The 17230-nt window shown below is 34.8% G+C and overlaps 1 protein-coding gene across 32 annotated transcripts in view; it reads right to left on the bottom strand.

Moving 5' to 3' along the window:
* Positions 1 to 17230, bottom strand: part of HMBOX1 (homeobox containing 1) — a 179604-nt gene that overhangs the window by 95517 nt on the left and 66857 nt on the right. For 23 of the 32 annotated variants that reach the window (XM_070611398.1, XM_070611394.1, XM_070611388.1 and 20 more), the window contains 3 exons: positions 16251 to 16402; positions 9411 to 9490; positions 815 to 1291 (listed from right to left, as the gene is read on the bottom strand). In XM_070611398.1, the coding sequence (XP_070467499.1) occupies positions 815 to 1291; positions 9411 to 9433 (500 nt within the window). In that variant the 5' untranslated portion in view covers positions 9434 to 9490; positions 16251 to 16402. The remainder of the gene's footprint in view (positions 1 to 814; positions 1292 to 9410; positions 9491 to 16250; positions 16403 to 17230) is intronic. The other 9 variants (XM_070611391.1, XM_070611395.1, XM_070611399.1 and 6 more) reach the window with 1 other exon arrangement.

Below are 17230 nucleotides of genomic sequence, written 5' to 3'. Positions count from 1 at the left end.
GTTCCTATATTCCAAAACAGAGCCTATCCTTTAAGGTTTAGCTCAAATTTATCCAGTCACTTAACATACTAAGCCCCTACCATGTGCCAAGGACAGTTCTAGATCCTGGAGACACAGCAATCAAAACACATGGTTGCTGCCCTCAGAGTGTCCCAGGTCCAGTGTCAAGCCTTTCCTAAGGACCTCTGTTGAAAGTGGACTTCTTCTTTTCTCTGTGTTTTAAACTGTAAGTGCTTACACTTATCTTGTAATAGATAACATTTAAAAAATTATATATATATATATATATATATATATGGCATCTATTGCTAAAATTAGAACTTTAGCTTCTTAGGGGTAGAAACCATGTCTATTTTCCTTCCTAAGAACACTACTTTTTATATAATAGTTGCTCAAAATTATTTTGTTGATTGGTATGATGGAGGGAAAAATTAACAGTGTACACAATCTGTATCATGATGAAATCATCTTATCCCTAAGAAAGATACTTACAATAGATTTAAAGATTAGAACATATCTGTTAACAACTCAGAAAATTCAGACGTTAGCAATTAGACCCATAAAGAGAGGGCAAACCTTTGCTTTGACAGAGAAAATGGAAAAGGCTTATCAAGCAGCAAAGAGAAAGGGCTGAAGTAAAGAAGAGAAAATTTGAATTAAAACCATAAAATTAGAAATTTTTTTCTTTCATCTCCAAAGAGGTGAGGGATAAATCACAGTTCTTATAGATAAGTAGCTGAAATATAGCTTATTACTCAAAATCAATCTAAGAATATAGACATTTTGGGGACTCTGAATAAGCAAAGCAACTAACCTCATTAACTCCTCTACTTTATCATCTACATCTAGGTCCTCTTCTGAGGCTTCAAAACTGTATGACCTCTGACCCATGCTGTTTGCATGGTAGCGAGTTGGTGACATCTTTCCATTGGATGTAGACAATCGCTCATTATTCTCCCTCCCATTTTGATTGGTAGTGCAAGGCTGTGGGGAGGTATCATAACTGTTGCTAGGTGATGGGGACATTCCGGAATGCTGTGTCTGTGTGGAAGCTGTAGCTGTAGAGGAAGATGCTGGAACATTGTTGGTACTATTCCCATATGAACTTCCTCCATAGCTGGACCTTCTTCCAAACTTGTCACTATGCTCTTGATCAAGACGGTCCAAAGTTTCCAAGGCATGAAGAATTTCATGTTTAGTCATTCCAGTACGTCGAAGGCGCTGAAGCAGATCTATCTGCTCTATGGTAAATCTGGGTTCATCTGTATAGTGAGACATGGTTTCCAGCAAACTAAAAAGAAAGATTAAAAAAATTTCCTTTATTTACCACATCTACCAAACAACATATCATTACAGACAATGCTCAGAAGACGATGTAACACTTGTACATCAACTTCTTTACTAAAAATGATTAAGACATTATTATTATATTATAATAACAATAATAATTATTACTCCATGCTCGAATGTTTTTGTCATGGCAATGGGCTGGTACAGATATTGACTTTATTAGCAGACTGACATTTGATACAACATAAAATCTAATTTCATATGGCAGACAATTTACATTTTCCTCATTCTGGTAAATATCTGAACCAAAATTTCAGTTAGAGCAATAATACCAAAATGACAGATTAGATGCATACAGTCTTAAGCCTAGGCTCACAGGTAATTTTTCCATCTCAAATTTATTATTCTACATTAGAGTATTAATGGAAAGTTGCTGAAAAAATAGTTTATATTATCTTGTTTTACTAAATATCAGCAAAATTGACCTAGGAGCTCTATAACTTCATTTAGTGTAAACAAACGATTTGGTAAGCTAAGCTCAAGCAAATATTAATAATCAGCAAAAATATTTAATAGAAAAGTAAGAGAGGTACATAAAAAACCTTAGTAAGTACCATTTTACCCACCACTTAGGAATTTTGTATTTCATCTCTATAATGCATTGTCAAATACTTATCCTGAGAAATGGATCTTTTGCGTTTGCAGCCAAACTGAACTATTCATTTTTCTTAGGAAATTCCTTCTACATTATGTTTCCTTTAACACAAGATACTGTAGCACACCAGAAAATGTCCAGAGTCAATAACAATATTAAGTTTAAAAGAGTTGTCAAATATCATAAAAATTCTCACTAAAATTCCTTTTTTATAAAATCTGATTTTCCTATTTAAGATTTTTTAAAGTGGTAATTTTCCTATTTTTATTTTTATAGCTTTAGTGCCAAATGGGATGCATGGCATACAGTAGGCTCTCAATAATTATTTGCTGATGGAAATAAAGGAATTTTCTCATCCTTTACAGGTAAACATCTGCTCTGGGCTAGTTCCCCTAAGCTGTTGGAGACTGGTTTCTTCATCCCTCTATACTAAAAATTTATTGAATATTTACTTCTAGGCAGGTATTGGGGAAGAGTTTCATATAATGTAATCTCATCTAATCCTCACAACTCTCTGTGGTAATTTTTTAACAATTTTATATTGATTGATTTGTTGAGGAAACTAAGGCTCAGAGTGGTTTTATACCTTGCAAAGAGTCTGATTAAGAAGTAGAAAAAGAGGGACCGACCCGGTGGTCTAGTGGTTAAATTTGGGCACTCCGCTTTGGCGGCCCAGGTTCGGTCTCCAGGCATGGACCTGCACCACTTGTCAGCAGCCATTTTGCAGCAGCGATCCACATATAAAATGGAGGAAGACAGGCACAGATGTTAGCTCAGGGCAAATCTTCCTCAAGCAAAAAAAGAGGAAGATTGGCAACAGGTGTTAGCTCAGGGTGAATCTTCCTCAGCAAAGAAAAAAAAAAAAGAAACAGAAAAAAAGATTCAAAGATCTTACTGACTCCAAAAGCATACATCATTTTGCTTTCCAATACATGGCAAGGCTTACTGGAATCATATGATTTGGGACATAGGCATTTTTCACTCTTTTAGGTCTCCAGTTAAAATCACTTAAAAAGCCAGCCTGGTGGCACAGCAGTTAAGTGCACACATTCCGCTTCGGTGGCCTGGGGTTCGCCGGTTGGGATTCCGGGTGCGGACATGGCACATGCTCGGCAAGCCGTGCTGTGGTAGGCATCCCACGTATAAAGTAGAGGAAGATGGCCACGGATGTTAGCTCGGGCCAGTCTTCCTCAGCAAAAAGAGGAAGGTTGCAGCACATGTTACCTCAGTGCTAATCTTCCTCAAAAAAAAAAAAAAAAATCACTTAAAAACCACTCTATTGATGGACTGGGTACTCTGGTAATACTATTTTATATGTAAAATGTTTGCTCTATCTAGAATTTATAGTTACTTAATGAGTGTGAAAGGATTTGAGCTTTATTTTTTCCCAAATGGATAGCTGGTTGTCCAATATACTATACTGAGTAATATGTCTCTTCTCTGATCTGAAATGCCACATTTATCATATATGTACAAAATTTCCACATAAACTTGTACCACCTTTGGACTCTCTATTCTACCACTGATTGTTTTGTCTTTCAAATACTTTAAAAAATAAGCCGGCAGACATCTAGAATTTTTATGTGAAATTGCTCTAGTTTTAGAGACAGGCTCAATAAAAATAAAAACAAACACATTTTTTGGACCAAAATAACATGTTGCAGTCCATTTGAGCCCATGGGCCACAGTATCTGCTTTATACATATACATATTATCTTCTGCTTGTTTAGAATATTCATTTGTGTAAGCTATCCATCATACAAGTCGTATTTTCATGATTATTACATTGTCTTGATTGCCAAGTTTTTTCATTCCTAAATTTTATAATGAAAACTTTTAACCATACATAAAAGTTGAAAGAAATTTACAGTGTGAATACCCATATCCTAACCACCTAGATTTTACCATTAACATTTTACTTGCTTTACAACATATCTATCCATCCATCTCGCTATTCATCTTTTTTTTTTTTTTTGAGGAAGATAGCCCTGCACTAATATCTGCTGCCAATCATCCTCTTTTTGCTGAGGAAGAGCTAACATCTGTGCCCATCTTCCTCTACTTTATATGTGAGATGCCTGCCACAGTACGACTTGACAAGCAGTGCATAGGTCCACAGCCAGGATCCGAACTGGCAAACCCTGGGCCGCTGAAGTAAAATGTGTGAACTTAACCGCTGCACCACCAGGCTGGCCCCTATTCATCTTATTTTTTGATGCATTTCAAAATCAGTTACAGACATCTGTATACTTCCTCCTTAATACTTCCACATGCATGTCATTAACTAGAGTTCAGTATTTGTTCAGGTTTTTTCTTCTGAGGTAAAATTTACATAAAAGAAAATACACAAATCTTGTGTTTACCATTCCATGAGTTTTGAAGTGCATGCACGGTGAAACGCAAATCCCTATGAAGATACAGAATATTACCGTCACTCCAGGAAGTTCCCTCATGCCCCTTCCTGGTCAATCCTGTCCCTTCCCTCAGAGGCAACCACTGCTCAGATGTTTTTCCCACCATAGGTTAGTTTTGCCTGTTCTAGAATTTCATAGAAATGGAATTTCTATGTACTCTTTTGTGTAAGGCTTCTTTCACTTAGCAGAAAGTTTTTGAGATTCATCTATGATGTTGTATCAGCAGTTTGTTCCTTTTTACTGCAGAGCAGTACTTCACTGTAGGAATATTTTAGACACTTGGACTGTTTCCAATTATTAGCTATTCCAAATTATTTGGCTATTAAAATTGTACTACACTAATTTTCTTGTTAGCTTAATATACCCCCATTTTTATTTATATATATATATAAATATAATATTTTTTTTTTCTTGAGGAAGATTAGCCCTGAGCTAACATCTGCTGCCAATCCTCTTCGCTTTGCTGAGGAAGATTGGCCCTGAGATAACATCTGTGCCCATCTTACTCTATTTTATATGTGGGATGCCTGCCAGAGCATTGCTTGATAAGCAGTATGTAGGTTCACTCCCGGGATCCAAACTGGTGAACCCCGGGCCACCAAAGCGGAGCGCACCAACTTAACCACTACGCCACCAGGCCACTCCTCCGCCCCTTACTTTTTTTTTTTTTTTTTTTTTTGGTGAGGACAATTGGCCCTGAGCTAACATCTGTTGCCAATCTGCCTCCTTTTGCTTGAGGAAGATTGTCACTGAGTTAACATCTGTGCCAATCTTCCTCTACTTTGTATGTGGGATGTGGCCACAGTATGGCTTGATGAGTAGTGTGTAGGTCCACCCCCGGGATCTGAACCCATAAACCCTGGGCCACCAAAGCAGAGCACGCAAACTTAACCACCACCCTACCAGGATGGCCCTATCCCCATAATATATTATCATCTGGTTGGGAGAGAAGAGAAAACTTTCAACCAGAGTAACTTGTTTACTTTTTCTCCTGACCAATTTCAAAAGAACAGTATACTTTGCTCAACACAAACGATTTATTATTAAAATGCTATGCAGTATTGGTACTGTTCTATGTTCTATGCTAGTTACATTACAACACAGGTGCATTCACTATGAACATTCACCAAGCTGTACACTACTGATTTCTACATTCTTCAGTAGGTATATTATACTTAAAGTTTGTTGAAGAATCTATGTGAACATTTTCCTAATGACTTATAACAGATACTTAACACTTTAGTTTCTCTTTTAACCCTCAGCCCTTTGTCAACTCTTTTAAGTGCTTAGTAATATATTAATCCTAAATCCTAGGAAGTTCTTTCTAAAAGCAGCTGTTGAACACCTTTAGTAATCCAAATAATTTAGCCCTTAGTTTTTTGATTTGGTAAACTGAGGTTTCTATACATTATTCTTTCCCCTTGACAATGAAGTAGACCTGTCCACTGCTCACTTCCTTCTTTATGCTTTCAAAATACTTCATAAACTGACTTTACTTTAGATATGAGACTCCAAGAACTGTTTTATTATATGGACACAAAAAAACAACAATCATGATATTTTCCTATCCTATTTATATCAGAGCAGATAGTAATTTGTATATAACTCTTCAAAACTCTCTCTGTAGGGGGTAGCACTCTGTACACTGGCATAAAACTAAAATAAATTATATGAATATAAGAATATAAATAGATGAAGAAACATATCTATCCTAAAGCTTGTAGTAGAACTATCACAACTAAAGAGTCCACAGTACCTAAAACAATGTAATATTTCATGTCGTTTCAGATTCACTGATGATGGGAACCACTTTTATTCCAAAAGTCATAAAAGGAGATAATAGAAGGCACCTATTATTTTGTCTGCCTAGAAAGGCTCATTGTTTCCCACCACTCGTCCTTGGGGCTGCCACTAATAATACTCTACCTCCTGGCCAACGGGGTGGGCACAAAAGGAATCTAAGCCTTGCCCTCCTCAAAATATTCAAGTTAGACTAATGGGAAGATGGAGGTCACTGTAACTGCGCTGAGTTGTGGGAAGATGTTAATCTGGGTACACTCCTCACCATGTTGAAGAAGCTAGTTTGTAGGAGAAAACAGCAGATGTATCAAGTACTGCAGAGCAAAGGAGAAAGCTCTGCAGTGTTCATATCCCTCGTTCTAGCAATTCCTAAGCTCCTGCTACAACCTTGCTTTTCTTGTTGTATTGTTATTTAACAGCATAAATTTTCCCTTATGCTTCACTTTGTTTAAATTAGATGTCTGTGCCTTGCACCGAGAGGTCCCTAATAAAAGATATACCTAAAGTAAAAACATCTACAATTGCTAGAATGAAATGTATGATCATTATAGAGTAGATTGATAATGGCATAAGGAGCAGGATCAAATCATGCATATGACACTGAAGGTACAATATTTTACTGAGAAAATGCCAAGATTAGAAGCTTTCTTGGATATTGAGAATAATATTCCAATGTGCATTAACATAAACAAAGGCATACATTCTGTCATTTCCAAATTTTATTTCTCATAATTTATCTAGTTTAAGCACATAATCATGAAATTATGGCAGTATGTGACCTACAAAGGTCATCTAAGTCCATGATACCAGCAATTCTTTTATAACAGAAAGAGATAACATGTAAGAACTGAATTAATTTTCTCATGTAGCAAAGGACTGTTCACAGGATAAGGAACATCTTTCACTTTAAATTACTAATCTGAATGCAGACTCAGGCCAACAATTGAAAGCGATGTGAGAAGAATTTTGACACAGCAATAACACAGACAATGTTTAAAGCATAAAAGAACAATTAAATTCAGGAATTATGACTCAGTTCATAAACTGATGTTTTAAAAGACCACGCTATTGGACCATAATAGTAAGCCTATTTTACAATAAATTGTATCCCTACTTGCATATGTACTAAACCCATCTTGGATAAGGCATGAGGTCCAGAACATTCTTTCTTAAACTAAATTCTACAAACACATAGAGCAAAGAAGGTTAAAGAATGCATAAATGATTACTCTTGAAATCACATGCACAAAAATGACATTACTATCTTACTTGCAAAGCGTGAACAGTTAAAAAGATTTTATTGGATAACACAACATTTTCTTCAGCTTGATTCTGCTGTCTTTATCTTTTTGTCTAGAATGACTAAGCAAAGTACGGCCTAGTCATAAGTTAGTTTTGTTTTGCATACATGATATTTACTGCAAGATGATTTAACACATTCTATAGTCAATCATAATACTCATCAACTAAAGATGTACTCAGGCCCTTCTTACTATTTGTGGCACACTACCCTCTTTCACAATTATTATTATCATCATAGAAGTGGCAGTCTTAAAGTAAGAAAATGACAAGAAGTGAGAATAAGTAAAGAAATGAAGATTTACTGGGAACTGAGCTTGACAGTATAATAAAATGATTCTATAATTCAAACCAATAGGAGAACAGACTAAAGCAAAAGAATAGAGGCTATGACAATAGACAACAACATAAAAATGTTCTTCTCATAATAAAAATACTTCTAGAAAAATAAGATTTATATTCCAATGTGCCAATCACATTTTAATGGTTATTTTTAAATTACGACTGATTAAGACTGAGATTTAATTGCAGCCACCTTATACATGTTTGGAAAAAAATCCAAGTAAAAATATGTAAATCTATAGAGGGAGATATAAATTAGGTGTGGAATCAGAGAATTGGAGACCACTTAGATAAAAATCATTCTTTCAACTGACATTTATTGAGTGCCCCCTGTTGTCAGACCATGTACAAGGCAGAGAAGACACAACAAGCAACAAATCAGCAAAAATTCCTGGCCTCATGATGCTTACACTCTACCGACTATTGAGAACAGCCATTAGCAAATAAATCATAAAAAGAAAAAAAAGGGAAATTAAGGCTGAAAGTGATGAAGTGCCATGACTTTGAGTTCACATCACTTGAGACTATTCCAGAGCCTTTTTGATATATGACAGAGTCAATAAGGAGGAAAAAACTGAACGAAAACCTAAATAATAAGGAAAATCTATCTTAATGTCTACTTACTGCATTATAGAACTGTCAACTAAAATGGAAGGAATTTGTTTATTTATTTGTGAGGAAGATTGGCCCTGAGCTAACATCTGTTGCCAATCTTCCTCTTTTCACTTGAGGAAGATGGTTCCTGAGCTAATCTGTGCCAATCTTCCTCTACTTTGTATTTGGGACACTACCACAGCATGGCTTGATGAGTAGTGTCTAGGTCCATGGCTGGGATCCAAACCTGTGAACCCTGGGCCACCAAAGCGGAGCATATGAACTTCATCACCATGCCACCAGACCGGCCCCAAATGGAAGGAATTTAATCGAAACACAGACTGTACCAAATTTTAGAAAATACTTATGCTAAAGGAACTCTGCATTACACTCTAAAGATGCACTTAATAAGCTAATAGATTCTCTAATATCTGAAATTCCCACAATACTTTTTTTCAAAGGTCTATTTACTATGAACTAGTGGTTAGTTCATATCCTAGCACAAAACAACTCTCAACATAATACCACCATCTCAATTTGTATGTTTTGCCCAACTCCAAAGAAAGGCTACCAACCACATTAGTTAACAGGCTTGACTACATTATTATGCCCAGTAGGTAAAGTAAAATGGCCAGGGTGCTTAGAAGTTTGCACACAAAAAGCATTATTAAGGTAAAATGCTTTCAGTATTTTGCCTGTCACAAGGAATCTAACACGAGCTCTTCTGAATGGTTAGCCATGTATTTCACAAGTTTCTAGGCTATTAAGCAGTTTAAAATAAGTAGAGTAATTTTACGTTCAACCGAAAATCAGTGTCAGACTTCAAAGTTGAAAAGAGAAATGGTCAAAGAGAAAGTTGATAGATTTGAAAATTCATTCTTTATCACATGATTATGAAAAAACTCTTTCAACTCTACAAATGTCTGCTGTCATTTTGAGATCATAATCATAATGATTTCTTAACTTTATTAAAACAATTCAGAAGATAAAAATTAAGCAAAGGACTAGATACTTACACCACTGGAAAGGAACTGAGCATACTTTACATGAGGTTAAGCAATATCCTTTCTAGAGATGATCAGCGTTATTTACCATTCTGTAGAATAAAGAAGGAAAATTTAGAAATATTTATTAATCAAGTGTTGAATAGAAATTTTAATTAAATAACTTAAGGATATTAATAATTAACATCAGCTGATCATGTTTTACAAAATTATTTTGCAATTTTGAAATGAAACATTGTTTTGAAGCAAAATTTTAAAAATAGAAAAATACTATATTGAGAGCTTTCAAAATTATTCTCTTGGAAAAAGTAATGAAAATCATACCCTGATGTTCAATCTGTCAATAGACACCACCCAGGGAAACATTAAAAAATGTAATGGTAGATATATAGTATAGTGATATTCAAGATAGCTTTATGATAATAATATCAGTGCATTTACATAGAAACCTATGGATAAAAAACACACCTCAGCATGATTGCAGCTAAAGGTCTTAACTGTAGGGTAAATTCTCAGGTGCAGTTCCAAGTATGTTACTTATTTTATTGCCAGCCAATCTTGAGTGACTTAATTTCTCCAAGCCTCAATCGCCGTTATCAAACAAGGTTAATAGATAACTACTTCAAAGGGCTACAAGAAGTTAAAACATTTTTTAAGTGGTGAAGGACTTCACAAACTGTCAAGCAGCAGGGGCTATTACTACCAATTTAAAAGAGAGATGACCATCCATGGTGCATTTAGATTACTGAACACAGTGTAAGTTAATGGAGTCAGTCAGTCCAGTATTTCTATCTTCTGATTAGCATTCTACTGCTTTATTCACCACTCAGACACTTTGACCACTTTCAATTCAGACATAGATCTTAACAAAAAATGCAATCTACTTTTCATGGTTTAGGAGCTAAAGATCATATAACTGAATGAACTTATTAGCAGTTTCAAACCACAATCTATAGAAGCAATATTTCCATTAACTCAAAGTTAAGATTACAAATTAGACAAAAGTTAAAAATGTTGATGTCAAAAACTCTCACATTAAAATACCCATTCAGCAATGAATTATATTAAGCAAAACCAAAATGTCTAACAGTGACTAATGATATATGTGAAATGTACAGGGTAAAGTTAGGAATCATTCATATTTGCATATCCTAAATTGTAGTTTTAATGAAGCTCCTGTTGTCGTTAATTTTCTTACTGACTTAAGAAATACCTGTCCCAAAAAAGTAGATATAAAGTACAAAGAAAATCTACTGAAAACCTTGTTGATTCCATTTCCTAGGCAAAATAGCAATACCAAGCCACAAAACTATTGGTCAATACACATTTTTCACTCTTGCTCAAATTTAGTTAAAATATACTAACTATCTACTTGCCCTGGCATAGGCATAAGGTCATAATATGAGTAAGATACAGTCCTAATAGTGTAGGAGCTTATTAAACTGTGGGGGAGAGTGAAATAAAAATCTCACACACACAAACACCTCTCTAATAAAAGGCATAATGTGAAAAGACTAAAAATACAAAGTTTTGAGAGTAACAATTTAGAAATTAACCTAGGTTACAGAGAACTGGGAAGACTTTGAGTGAGATCTCAGCTGTTATCTGAAGATTAGAGTAAGATTTTCACCAAACCAAGGTGTGAAGGGAGGTGTGAATCAGCAGAGGAAAGAGTCCAGGAAAGGAACAGTTAAAGAAGATTATGAGGTATGTTTAGGGAATAAGTAGACCTGTGCTGCTGGCCTTTAACATGTATGTATGAGAAGCAGATAAACTAGAAAGGGAGGACTTCCACAATCTACGGAGGGCTGGTACACGCCTTGGAGCAATCCTGACCCACATTCTGTAAGTATGAGGACCATGCTACAACTGAATCAGACAATCTAGGAAGTAAATCACCAAAGACCCTCATTTCACAGATGAGAAAACTGAGATTAAATCACTGACACAGACATATGTAACTGCAAATCACTGAATTTATGTTATTTATATTTCAGATATAAATGGGCTTAAAATAGTCGATAAAAACAAACTATTCTAAGGGCAGAAGACCAAACAAACAAGGTGCTATAGAAATTCTCTCCTCTCAGGTTCAATGGCACAGAGCCCTCCTGGCATAGAAGACAGATTCTTCTTTTTAATTGACATTTCTTTTTTCATGTTTTAAAAAAGTTTAAGGACTAAATAAAAATGTGTATTAAAATCACATTCATTAGAGAAGCTATCATCAAAAAACCAGAAAATAGCAAGTATTGGCAAGGATGTGGAGAAAATGAAATCTTTGTGTATTGCTGGTAAATGAGGTGTTATGGAAAACAGTACGGTGGTTCCTCAAAAAAATGAAACATAGAATTACTATGAGATCCAACAATTCCACTTCTGAGTATATACTCAAAAGAAGTGAAAGCAAGGACTCGAAAAGATATTTGTAAACCCATGTTCATAGGAGCATTAGTCACAATTTTCAAAAGGTGGAAACAAACTATCAATAGATGAATAGATTAAAAAGATGTAGTATATACATATAATGAAATATTATTCAGCCTTTAAAAGGAAGAAAAAATTCTTACATAATAACATGGATGAACCTTGAAGACATTACACTAAGCGAAATAAGTCAGTCACAAAAGGTCAAATATTGTATAATTCCACTTATATGAGGTACTTAGAGTTGTCAAATTCAAAGAGACAGAAAATCAAATGGTGCTTGAAAGGGGCTGGAGGAGGGGGAACGGGGAGTTACTGTTTAACGGTATGGAGTTTCAGTTTGGGAAAATGAAAAAGTTCTGGAGATGGATGGCAGTGAAGTTGTACAATGTATATGTACTTAATGCCATTGAACTGTATGCTTAAAAATGGTTAAAATGGTAAATTTTATATTATGTATGTTTTACCACAATAAAAAAAGGAGAGCATTATAACAATAGAAAATGTATATTAAATGGTATTAGGGATAAAACGCCACGGATGCTGGATCACATTCAAGCTCCTGGCTATAAAAGCAAGTAACCTATAAAAGATATGGGATCAGCTCCTCACTGGACTTCTCATCTGTTATACTTTAAAAAAACAAAAGAGAAAGTTGAATAACATTCATAAATGACAGCGAGAAAAGAATTTTGTATTAACAAAGCTTATATTTTGGTATATTAAAAAAATTGCAAATATGCAAGAATTTAGAGAGTGTATTTTCTCAGGTCCCCAAAATGAGTAAAATAATTGAGAAAGAGTTCTAACTAAGAAAAAATAAACCAGAATAGAGATGTGGTAACAGGGAAGATGAAAAGAGTAATATTATAAGCAATGAAACTTTCAGTTTATATTACATAATACACAGGTAATAACCGAATGTCTAGGAATGTACAACTTATATGATAAATAAGGACTCTTTAAACAAAAGGACTAGATCACAAAAGAATGTTAATGGATTTCTATAGAAGATGTGCTAAGTTATTTATTCAAAATAAAAGAGTTGTAGGCAGGTTAGATGGAAGTAAGGAGACGTAAAAGTACTCTCGAGATCTGACCGGGAAGGAGAGGATAAGTGGAAAAAGAAAGAGAGGCATAAAATAAAAGTACTCTAAAGGTCTCATCTTTTCAAGGTCAAGGAGACATCAGGGGAAAAAATGAGCATCTTTCTGGAGAAAACAGTATTTTGTTTTCAAGTAACTGCAGGGAAATATGTATCAGCCAAGGTATAATTTTAAGGTCAAAAGTACTTAGATAAAGAGAAAGATTATACAATTAGAAAATATACATAGTTTATGACCAAGATATACTGTATATACCAAATAACATAGCAAGTAATAAAGCAATGCTTATTAGAACTTTAATAATTTTATTTTTAAAAATACAAATGGGGTTGGCTTGGTGACATATTGGTTAAGTTCATGCACTCTGCTTCAGTGGCCCAGGGTTCGCGGGTTCGGATCCTGGGCGTGGACCTACCCACGGCTCCTCTAGCCATGTTGTGGTGGTGTCCCACATACAAAAAGAAAATAGAGGAAGATTGCCACAAATGTTAGCTCAGGAAGAACCCTCCTCAAGCAAAAGAAAGAGGAAGATTAGCAACAAATGCTAGCTCAGGGCCAGTCTTCCTCACACAAAAAAAATAAAAATAAAAAATACAAATATACTGGGGCCAGCCCCATGTCCTAGTGGCTAAGTTTGGCATGCTCCACTTCAGTGGCCTTGGGTTGGTTCTCAGGTGTGGACCTACATCACTTTCCGGTGGCCATGCTGTGGCAGCGATCCACATACAAAATGGGAAGATTAGCACAGACGTCAGCTCAGGGCAAATCTTCAAGCAAAAAGAGGGAGATTGGTGATGGATGTTAGTTCAGGGCGAATCTTCCTCAGCAAAAACAAAAACAAAAACAAATATACTGAGTTATTTCAGTATATCTTTTACAATGGATAACTACAGTTGGAAAGAAGAAAAAAATCAGAAATTTAAATATATTATCAATAATTCTGATTTTTTTTCCTGAGGAAGATTGGCCCTGAGCTAACATCTGGTGCCAATGTTCCTCTTTTTTTTTCTTGAGGAAGATTATCCCTGAGCTAACATTTGTGCCAGTCTTCCTCTATTTTGTATAGGGGTCACTGCCACAGCATGGCTTGATGAGTGGTGTAGGTCCACGCCTGGGATCAGAACCTGCAAACCCAGGCCACCAAAGTGCAGCAAGCCAAACTTAACCACTACAACACGGGGCTGCCCCAGTAAACATAATTTTTTAAAGATACAAAAGATACCTTGTAACCCTCTAACAAAGAACAGATGTTTTTTTCCTATGTCCAGTACCATGATCCATCATAAACATGGTCATAATGAAAGTTTTAACTAATTTCAGAGATATATAATCTAAAAAATTAAGAAAAATGTACAAACATACTTTTAAACTACAAGGTGATTTTAGATAATCTTTGGATCAAAGAGGAAATCAAAAGGGAAATTATGATCTACATAGTAAGCTATAAGAAAAAAACAGAATGATAATTAAAACCCAATTGACCCAGCAAAATTTGTATTCAGGACTAAGCTCACGGCCTTAAAGGCTTTCAATATTTTTAAAAGGCAAGGGAGGGGAAACTCAATAGATAAGAAAATAGAAAAATAACAAAATATGTCAAAGTAAACTAAGAAGAGGAACTAAGAGCTAGTGTTTGGTATTAACATAAAGTAAAGATGTTAGAGAAAGGATAAATAAGTCTAAAAGCTAGCTCTTTGAAAGATAATCACTCAGAGTTTTTAATAAGGGAGTGAAAAAGAAAAAGACCGAGAGTGAAAACTCACAAGATTCAGAATGAAAAGAGAAATACAACCATAAGTACAGGAGAGAACTAAGAAAACAAAACTAAGACAACACAGATGTAATTTCATGGCAATTCATTTGAAAACCTAAAAAGACAAGAATGATTTCCCATTAAAATAAGAAATATCCAAAATTGACCCAAGAGAAATGAATCCTTGAGTAAAACCAAATACCATAAATTAAAGGTAATTAAAAATCTACTATAGAAAAAGGCATCAAGACCAGCTGGGTCCTCAGCAGATTCTTAATCTTTAAAAAAATATAATTTTAATAACATTAGACCATAGACAAATACAGAAAGTGTTCCAATTCATTTTATGAAGTCAGAATAACTCAATGTTAAATCTAATAATGGTAGTACACGAAACATATCATAAACCAATTTCATTTAAAAGTTAAATGTAAAAATTCTAAATAAAAACAATCAAATTAGACAATAGAGTCTAGCCACGTATCAAAAACTATATACATAATTCATTGCAGAAATGCGAGTGGTTCTTTTTTAGAAATCAACCTAATTCAATATATCAACAAATTAAGGAGAAAAAAATCATATGATTATATCAACAGATGTTGAAAAAGAATTTGGTAAAATTCAGCAGCCATTTATAATAAAAGCTCTATGGAAAAGAATAGGAAAAAATTAAACATTTTTGGGGAAAAAAAACAACAGCAAGTTTCCTAAATAGCAAAATACTAAAACCATTTCAAATAAAATTAAGATGGTATCCACACACAATAAATAAATAAATATATATATACATGTATGTGTCTATACGTATATATCTATATCAAGAACTTGTTTCAGGGCCAGCCCTGTGGCCGAGTGGTTAAGTCTGCGTGCTCTGCTTTGGCGGCCCAGGGTTTCACCACTTTGAATCCTGGGCACAGACATGGCACCACTCATCAGGCCATGCTGAGGCAGCATCTCAAATGCCACAAGTGGAAGGATCCACAACTAAAACTATACAACTACGGACCAGGGGGGTTTGGGGGGAAAAAAGGAAAAATAAAATCTTTAAAAAAAAAAAAAAGAACTTGTTTCTATATGGAAATTTGAAGATCTGTGGAAGACTGGTTACTTTGAGTATAGGGTGGGAAATGGACAGATTAGGGAAAGGGTGGAAAGGAGATGGTTCACAGAAAATTTTTATTATTTTAACCATATGAATGTTATTACTCATTCAATAAATCAAATGAATAAAATTAGGAATTAGAGCAGGAAGTCCTCTAAACCTTTTATAATTTAACACTGACTTGAAGATGACAGCAAACTAATAAGACAAGAAAATAAATTAGGGCATAAATATTAGGATGGAAAAGAAAAATGCATTTTTGCTAACGGTCTGATAGAATACAGGCATACCTCGGACATACTATAGGTTCAGTTCCAGACCACCACAATAAAGCAAATATTGCAATAAAGCCAGTCACATGAGTTTTTTTGTTTCCCAGTGCATATAAAAGTTATGTTTACACTATACTGAAGTCTATTAAGTGTGCAATAGCATTATGTCTAAAAAAACAACGTACGTACCTTAATTTAAAATACTTTATTGCTAAAAAATGCTAACCATCATCTGAGCCTTCAGCGAGTTGTAATCTTTTTGCTGGTGGAGGGTCTTGTAAAAACGTAATATCTGCGAAGCGCAATAAAGCGAAGTGCAATAAAACGAGGTATGCCTGTACCTAGAAAACACAAGCAATTCTAGTAAAAAATAACCCTGAAATTAATAAAATAAATTATAAAGGAGAGCTATGATAAATACACTTAAAGTTAAAAATTTTCACTAGTTTAGCAAGAAACACCTAGAAAAATAACAGGAAAAATATTTCATTCACAGTAATAACTTGTCCTCAATATTTATAAATAACTGTATTGAGAAATAAGCCCAAAATATTTTTTTATTTAAAAATAAGATCTTAAGTTATAAAGGAGAAAATCTAAGAGCCACCAAGAAAATTGAACAAAAGGAGAAAACCATAAGTGAACTTCACTAACCACATGTCAGAATATATTCAAAAGACACTTCAGAAGTCCCCCCTTATCCACAGTTTCACTTTCAGCGGTTTCAGTTACCCTTGGTCAACCAAAGTTCCAGAATATTAAATGGAAAATTCCAGAAATAAAAAATTCATAAGTTTTAAATTGCCCTCCATTCCGAGCAGCATGATGAAAGCTGGTGCCGGCTAGAGCCGTCCAGCCCTGGCCTGTTCCATAATCATCCCTTTGTCCAGTAGCCATACTGTATGTGCTATCTGTGAGTCACTTAGTAGCTGTCTCCATATCAGATTGACTGTGAGGGAATCGCAGTGCTTTTGTCCAAGTAACCCTTATTTTACTTAATAATGGCCCCAAAGCACAGGAGTAGTGATGCTGGCAATTTGGATACGTCAAAGAGAAGCTGTAAAATCCTCCTCTTAAGTGAAGAGGTGATAGTTCTCGACTGAATGAGGAAAGAAAAAAATCCTATTTGAAGTTGCTAAGATGTATGATAACTTTTATTACAGTACATT

The sequence above is a fragment of the Equus przewalskii genome, chromosome 2 (assembly GCF_037783145.1).
Source record: "Equus przewalskii isolate Varuska chromosome 2, EquPr2, whole genome shotgun sequence".
Taxonomy (NCBI): Eukaryota; Metazoa; Chordata; class Mammalia; order Perissodactyla; family Equidae; genus Equus; species Equus przewalskii.
This window is presented reverse-complemented; position numbering and strand designations above follow the sequence as displayed.